This window comes from Agrilus planipennis, unplaced genomic scaffold (assembly GCF_000699045.2).
Source record: "Agrilus planipennis isolate EAB-ADULT unplaced genomic scaffold, Apla_2.0 scaffold210, whole genome shotgun sequence".
NCBI lineage: Eukaryota > Metazoa > Arthropoda > Insecta > Coleoptera > Buprestidae > Agrilus > Agrilus planipennis.
Genome location: NW_020442439.1, coordinates 437,349 through 446,424, shown reverse-complemented (window position 1 = coordinate 446,424; position 9,076 = coordinate 437,349). Strand labels below are relative to the sequence as shown.

General features: G+C 36.9%; 1 protein-coding gene across 1 annotated transcript in view; it reads left to right on the top strand.

Moving 5' to 3' along the window:
* Positions 1–9,076, top strand: part of LOC108738888 (LHFPL tetraspan subfamily member 6 protein-like) — a 109,713-nt gene that overhangs the window by 89,273 nt on the left and 11,364 nt on the right. Inside the window, exon 5 of the mRNA XM_025980326.1 lies at positions 2,279–2,377. Within this exon, the coding sequence (XP_025836111.1) occupies positions 2,279–2,377 (99 nt within the window). The remainder of the gene's footprint in view (positions 1–2,278; positions 2,378–9,076) is intronic.

The window sequence follows — 9,076 nt, the reverse complement described above, 5'->3', positions numbered from 1 at the left end:
AACCGTAATTGTAAAATCAGGTTTTTAAACATAAAGAACTTACAATTAGTTGCAAATTCTTCATGAAAATTGTGGTTAGTTTAATTTTTTATCTGTCTTTATATTAACTAAATTTTAATCCTTCCTTTTCGAAGGTTAAACAAAAATTTTTAGTCTCTCTCCAGTCTCTCAGAGTCTTTTAGAGTGTTTCAGCGTCTCTGAGAGCGGCTCTCACAATCTCTCACAGTCTCTCAGTTATTGCCTAGGTGTTTTTATAGATCTCTCACAGTCTCTGTATGAGAGACTCGAACGATAAAATTATTAATTCAGAGATTAGAGTCTCTCGTAGAAAGACTAGAATCTCTGAAATATGTTGAACTTAGAAACAGAGACGCTAAACAGTTGTTTTGACAATCTCTCGACAGTCTCTCTCAGCGACACCAGAGAGACTCGATAAGAGACGGAGACTCGAGTCTCGCTTTCAGAGACTCTGAGAGACTGAACATTTTTATCTCGGGAGTTACCATTAAACATTCGTTCTTCTCTCTTTATAGATAGCCGTTTAAAAATAAAATTGTCCGTACTCAATCACTTAGACATTTACATTTACAACATCATTCATCAGTTAATACCGTACCATCATTGGCACGTCAGTTCAAATACTGGCTGGACACGCACCTCCATTCTTCGTTTCTGAGCCAACCTTTCGCATTTTTCTAAAACTGGGTCTCAGGACGTTACCTACATCCGCATATTGCATGCTTGATCAGGGCCCGATCTAGAAATTTAGCCTCTCCGGACAAAACTAATATTTGTCGTCCTAAACTTTAAACTTTTGGGTGTTTCATTCCCACCAGTCACTAATGTTGGTGGACGGACAGTCCCTCCGGACTATGCCGGAAAGTAGGGCGGAAGCCTCCTTTCAGAATTTGTGGAATAGGTGGGTGGTGGTTCGGTTGAGAAAGATGAAACGGACGAAATGAAGACAGAAGAGATTGAAAGATTATGTATGAAATATTACTACCCCAGCATTTACCTAAGTGATTCAAGAAAACTACAGAAAAATGTAGACCAAGGCAGACGGACCCAGAATCGAACCAGCATCTTCCCGAATGCTAGGCATTGGTCTAAACTTCTAGGCCATGCCACTGGGTTGTCACCCATTACAATGACAGTTTATAGAAGTAATGAGTATGTTATTTCAGAGATGGAATGGTACGATTATTAACCGACCGATGTATGTCTGTATGTAATATTGTTGAAATTGTATAATGTTCACTTGTTAATCTACTGCGGCTTCTGAACGAGTATATTACATAGTAATGCGACGGAAATGTGTCTCCATCACAGAACATTATTACTACAAGTCTCCAGAAAACTGTATTAAACTAATGGAAAAATAAATTTATTACCCACATATACAAATCATCGAAAATAACAACTTCATTCAACGTAGGTGGAAATCTTTGTGATATATAAATGAAAAGCAAAGGGTTGCCAGTTGAAAAATATAAAATCGGTAAAAATTTTGGGAGAATTTCCTTGTAATAACAATCATAAAAACAATTAATACATTTCGGGTGCTTAAAAGAGTTCTTTCTTATTTTTCTTTCTTTGCTACCCATTAGGAGATGACATTAAGAAAATTATTAGACAGCACTTTAAAATCTATTTGTGAGTCTATGAATTTACAGCCTCTAGCTGAAATGGTAATTAAAAAAGAAACTTAAAGAGTACTTTTTTGTCGGGTTCCTAAGCACTGTAATTATTATAAGAGTTATCTTTCCGTATCTCCCGATGCCCCCAATTTTGGTGCCCCTCATTTTTGCCGCTCTAGACTTTTGCCCAGCTGAGCCCCTCCCCTAGATCGGACTCCATGATTGATGTAAATAAGTATCCTTGGTGTACCCCCTGCCTAAGGGTTGGAATAGAGTGAATACGGGCCAACACTGACTGTGTAACTGAACCTTAATATTTTTAACTAACTCTTCACCCTATCTCTTCTTTTTGTCACTACTATTTACTATTTTTATTCATTATTTCCAAACTTTTTTATTTACTTACCTAGAACCCTAGAAGTGGGGTGAAATAATTTTCAAGATTTAAAATGAAATAGGTACTGAAAATTAAATTCCATTATTATGTTTATTTTATTTATTGATCAGCAATTTCTACAATGTCAATACTGAAACAAATAATTAACTTTTCTTTTATCCAATTCCCATTTTCCTCTAGCGTTAGATATTACGATTAATACATGTTACCTGCTAATTATAGGTATTTTCTATTTGTGTTGCAGCTTTTTTGATACTAATTGGAACAATCCTGTATCCCATAGGTTGGGACAACCAAGAAGTTCGAGAAAGTTGTGGAAATTTAAGTCATGTCTACCAACTAGGTATGTAATCTTATAATGAAACTTCAATTTTAAATTTCTAATTGAAAAATAGTTATGTTAAAAAATCTGTCGAAAATACAAATTAGGCAAACTTCTTTCTTCAAATTTTCTACTCGATTTATGTTTCCGTTATGGCACTTCCGTTATGGCACTTCCGTTGCACCAGTATTTCTTATATGCTTATTATATTGTTTCTGAACTCTTGAAAATGGTCAAATAGGTCGAAACTGTTTTCGAGTTGTGTTTCATTACATTATTGTTGAAACATTCTGGTGTTTTTCTTTTAAATATAGGATGTGTTTCGCTCATCGCTGATGTTACAAACGACGGTGAATGCTTCACTCCATTTGTGTTAGAGAAGCGAGTAACGGCGTGCCTAGTAAAACTGAAAAGTTGTCTCTCGTTTGCGCCATGTGTTTTAGGCTTCTCCCGTTTTAGAAAACACCACAAATGGCGCGGTAAACGCCATCTGTAGTACGATGCTATATTTTAGGATTACGTATGCTCCAACAAGGTCCATTTAAATATATGGATATCTACTTGCTGAAACGAATCCAGGCGTAGCTAACCTAAACGTGATAGGCACGTTACCATAATCGAATAAAATAATTCCAAGTGGTCTGTATTCTGTCGAAACTGCCAGACACGGATCGCGATAAAATGTAGCATCGTACTACAGATGGCGTTTACCGCGCCATTTGTGATGTATTCTAAAACGTATAAAGTTGGTCTGTCTTCTGTCGAAGCTGTCGGGTCACCGAGCGGCATGGCCTACAGGTCTAGACCAGTGCTTAGCATTCGGGAGGACGCCGGTTCGATTCCGGGTCCGTCTGCCGTGATCCAAGTTTTTCTGTGGTTTCCTTGGATCACTTAGGCAAATGCTGAGGCAGTAATATTCCACAGATAATAATCTTTCACTCTCTTCTGTCTTCATTTAGTCTGTCTCACCTTTCTCACCCGAACGACCACCCACCCATTCCCACGATTCCTGAAAGCAGGCTGAAGAGGGCCTTCCGCCCTATCTTCCGGAATAGTCCGGAGGGACTGCCCGCCCACCAGCATTACTGGCTGGTGGGAATGAAACGCCCAAAAGTTTTTTTTAAGTTTTTTGCTGTCTGCGACGCGCTGATGAGATCCAAAAAGATCGAAATCGCGATCCGAATCTGACAGTTTCGACAGAATACAGACCACATTTTATTCTCCCGTTTCACGAATCTAAATAATACGACGCCAGGTCACAAAATATCAATCAATATCAAAAAAAATATAAGTAATGGAGATTTTCGCGAATAGGTAATCTAATAACACCAACATATTACCTGCAGTATTGTGTTTTGTAAATATTTTCAATGCATAAGAATTACTACAGCTTATTATCTATGTTGGCCGTGCTCAATTTTTATTTTTCACGAACAATTATCACCCTCTTGCACCCTAAATTGCGCGCACGGTGGCCGTTATTTCATCATCTATTATAATTTGAAACGGGATGCATTCTAGCGAGAAAGCAAAACAGCGAACATTATCATTTGTAACCGAGCATTTAAAAAATAAACGGGGAAGATTATAAACGCGAATAAAACGTTTATTAATGAGATTCAGGGGTAATTTAAAACGGCGGTTAATTAAAAATTTATCCGCTCGCAGCAATTAAGTTTCGTCTTTCTATCCACTCATTATGTATATGGTGGAACTCGTTTAGTTATCGTCACAAAAATATTATTTCCTCATTTTCACGGCTCTCAGGGTTAATTGTGCGAGGGTTAATTTAGGTAAATAGATCTTGAACTGAACCATTACACACATACGTAAATATATAGTAGCGAAATAGAAGTAGTTTAAATGGGTAGAAGTACGATGAAGATTCACTGTAAAAAAAAAATAATAACAAAAAGGTATAGTGAAATGAAAGCTGTTTTGTTTTTTAATTACAACGTAGTAGGCGAGTTTGTGATAATAGATTTGGTATTTGGTAACACTCAAATTATGACGTTAACACACTATACAGGGTGAAATACCTAGCAAGCTTTAGATTAAGTAAAGAAGCGTGATAGAGTTAAAAAAGTTTATAAGAAAATCAGAAGAAGTTGCAATTCGAAGCCGCTCCTTGGGCGTGAATTTTCAACGAAATTGCGATAACAACTAAGCAGCTACATCGATGGAGAATGTAAACAGTGATGGTTGTGGAATGGCTAATGAAATAAATATCAACAGCTTACTGCTACGAATGACAGGGACATAGAGACAAAATGAAACTGCATTAAAACGTGCCTAAAGTCAGCAGCTACAGATATACTACGTCTTAAATAAAACGAAAGTTTCCAGAGTAGGAATGAGATAAGAAATGAGATTGTAGGTTTAATAGAAGAAAGGACAGACGAAGAAGGGCAAAAAAGATATAAGGCTATAAAGTGGGAAATAATTAGGAAGCGTACGGCAGCGAAGGAACAGTGGATTAATAGGAGGTATAAAGAAGTAGAAGAAAAGTTTGAAGTACGTAAAACCGATAAGGCTTATAATATAATTAAAAGGAATTTTAAAGATGTAGGGTACAGTGGTAATAATATAAGAAACGAGGCAGGGGCCATTTTGATAGAAAATGAGGAAAAGGCAGATAGGTGGAAAGAATATTTAGAGAACCTATATGCAGGCCATGAATTAGGAGACATATTAGAAAAGGAAGATAGTGTGGAGATAGATGAGCTAGGTTATCTCATAATGAGAGAAGAGTTCGATGTAGCATTAAAAACTTTAAAAATAATAAGGTGCCAGGTGTACATGGGATACAGGGGGATATTAAACATCCAGGGCAAGAGGTTAGAGATCGTATGTTTAAGCTAGCTAGTTGCATTTACGAAACGGGAAACGTCATAGAGTATTATAAACGCAACGTGGTAGTAACCATACCTAAAAAGAGAGGCGCAGATAAATGCAAGACATTAAGAACAATTAGCCTAACTTCCCATGCGTCAAAAACCTTAACTAGAATTATAAAAAGGGCGGAAGAACTATTAGGCGAAGATCAATTTGGGTTTAGAAGAAATAGAGGAACGCGGGAGGCCATTCCAGCTTTACGGGTAACATTAACAAAACGATAAAAAAAGGAAAGAGTATATGTATATAGGATTTGTAGATTCAGAAAAAGCTGTTGACAATGTTAAATGGTACAAGATGTTAAATATACTTAAGAATATAGGTATGAGTTAGAAAGATAGCAGGGTGATACTTAGTTTGTATAAAGAGCAACAGGCAGTTATAGAGCTAGGGCTGCAACGTAGAGAAGTAAATATTAGGAAGGGAGTCAGACAGGGAAGCACACTCACTCATACTTTTTAATCTATACATCGAAGACGCGATCAATATCATTAAAGACAGTACAACTGTAGGGATAAACATACAGGCGCAAAAGGTTAGTATGCTTAGATTTGCATATAATATAGCAGTATTAGCATCTAACAAGGAGGACTTAGAGATAGCTTTAAATAAAATGGAAGCGGTACTGACAGATCAGTACTGCATGAAAATAAATAAAAGTAAAACTAAAATACTGGTATGCAATGGAAGAAAAAGTAGGAAAAAAGCGAATATAAAGGAAAGATACGAAATTTTAAAAGAAGTGGCTGAATTTAGGTATCTAGGAAGTCAGATAAGTCAGGACGGAAGGAGTAGTAGGGATATGAAGCAGAGGATAGCGCATGGTCCTGTCGCCATCAATGTAGAAGTTCGACAAAGGTTGTTAAAGGTGTATGTTTGGAGCGCGACGCTGAACGGGAAAGGTTAGAAGCGTTCGAAATGAGGATACCGTGGGTAGAAAAGGTTAGAAATAAAGAGGTATTGGAAAGAATAGGAGAGAACAGAGGACTCTATGGAAGTCAATAAAAAATAGACGAGATAGGTTGGTAGGACACCTTCTTAGGCATGAAGGTCTAGTCAGAGACATATTAGAGGCAGAAACAGGAGTTAGGAGGGGTAGAGATAGACCCAGATTAGATTACTGTTCGCAAATAGTCAAGATGTGGGCTGTTCTAGTTTTAGGGAAATGCGAAGATTAGCTCAGGATAGGAAAGAGTGGAGGTACTTGTCTAACCAGCCTTGGCACTGACGACCTTATGATTATGAGGAAGGAGGCGAGCATTATGGTCCAGTGGTCCAGTTATGTGAAGGTTTGGAGGGTCAAGGTTTGCGTTATACGGATTGTTCGCAGCTTTGATTTACTCCAGTCCGACAGAAAGCATTAGGTCGTGTATTATTTAACATAACANCTTTGTTTTCTATTGTTAATTTATATACATTTTTGTTTTAAGAAATTGCTAAACATTTTCGTCTAGTACTGTACAGTTTTAGCCGATCTCCTAAGACCGCCCATCGAGAGCTCTGCTCGTTCAGGCTTGTTCCAACTATTTCTGTCTTGCTCACGCCTAGTGTGCATTCCTTCTATAATCGCGCAGATTTCTTCAAGGTCACAATTCTAACAAATTGAAATAGACTGTACTTAGCATTCGGGAGGACGTTTATTCGATTCCCAGTCCGTCTGCCGTGATTCAAGTTTTTCTGTGGTTTCCTTGGATCACTTAGGTAAATGCTGTGGCAGTAATATTCCACAGATAATCTTTCATTCTCGTCTGTCTTCATTTCGTCCGTCTCATCTTTCTCACCCGAACCACCATCCCCCTATTCCCACGATTTCTGAAAGGAGGCTGAAGAGGGCCTTCAGCCCTACCTTCCGGCGGAGTCCAGAGGGACTGCCCGCCCACCAGCATTACTGGCTGGTGGGAATGAAACACCCAACATTAAGTCTAGAAGCGGTTTCGCGTGACTCATACCGAGGCGTTCGAAATATTCCAGGCTTACAGGCTCCTTCGGTGACGTCACAAACTCAGACCGACTCTCAGGTACTATATTTATATGGCGTTGTGTATTGTGAACGATTAAATAATTAAAAATAATAAACACAATAAACTCAACGGAAATAGAAAACACTCTCCATTTTTGGATTTCACAATCAAGTCTGAACATAAATAGAATATACATATTATGTAAAATACCTATCACTTGTTATATATATTATATAGTAATAATAATATTTTTATAGTGTCATCTATTGATGGTATAGTAGAACTGAGAAAACCACCGGTCTACGCAGACTCTCTTTACAAATTCATACTCCCACTACTAGACTATTACTCTGATGCACATGCGCAATAATGTACGAAATTTTTGATGTTAGTACTATGATTTTTCCTAAACAGTGCGATAATTCTATCTACTGAACCTGGCAACACTGATCGCACTATAGCAGCGACGACAAGTGGTCGAGTGTGCGACCAACCTAAGAATAAATATCCAAGAAATTAATTGTCAATCGTGTGTTTCATGAAATAATAATATGTAAAGCAATTTAAATTTACGGAGTGGAATGGTATTTTAGTTCTGGTTATGACATTTGACATCTGATGACATCAAAATGGTGTGAGCGGAATTGACAAAAAACAATAACAGCATCCATTTTGTAATCACATCGGTGCTAATGACCGAAATGAATATTTGCATTTCTGTGTGTGCTACCTAAGCGACAAAGTAATCGTCAGTTGTAAGAAGGTTCCCTTTCTATAGTTTGAAGTCTGAAATCCTTAAAACTACAGAGATATAAGCGAATTGAATGCCTCTTTCTTCTTTTTTAAGTTCAGTTAAAAAGAGAAAATAAACGTTTATTACTGCTTTGCCCCTTGCTGTCTAACTTTAGTGGCATTCTTGATTCTTTATTGTCTATTACTGGTGCGGTAAAGGGTTAATAGTGGTAGGAGACACATTGTCTCTAAATTGTAACAAACTGTCCCTGTCGGAATCATTAATGGCCTCCAATTCCAGAAGATGGCTTCCGTTAAATGCTTAACAGGCTTTGGGAGTTGCTTTACTCCGTTTATAATTAAATTATGAAATAATTTCGGCACAAATTACCATTTCCTTTCAACAAAATTGTCTCGTAGAGTGTCGTGGCTTTGGGCTTTTATCGACAGTTTGTATTTCAAAACAGTTGATCGTTTTGTAAAAATAATCCTGTTTTACAGTTTGTGTTCCGGCAATTGTTCAGCATTATTTTTATAATATATTTCAATATATTACTGTAACATTGGAGTTTACTAAAAATATTTTACTTTCAAGACGATTTCAGATGTCTTCATCACCAGTTAATATGAATTATGGGCAAAATAAATGGGTGCATTAGATTAAATAAATTTTACTTTTTAGTTAATAGGTAACAGCTAAATATGTATTTTATTTATTGCCCTCAAAATGTTTGAAATAATTTAGAATTATACTTTGGAAAACATTTTTAACTACCACAAATATCAGGCCCTAGCCGTGTCCGCTTACCAAAATTTTGTATTTGGCCACTAATACCTGAAAAAGTATTCCTTTTATACACTTTTATTTTATTGAAGACATTTAAAAATATGACCTATTTGCCTAATAACATCAATAAAATAACAATACTTCGAAAAAACATTACATTTATGTAAGTTAAATTTGGGTCCGCGACTTTAACCATCAGGCCCTAGCCGCTTGGGAATTTTGAAATTACGTGGCTTTTATCGTGAATGAGAATCTGTTGATTTTAAAGTATATAGACATGAACTTATCTGCAAATGCGGCTCGCCTTGCGTCAGCCATTTTGTAATTCAGTGCGTAGGTTTTCTT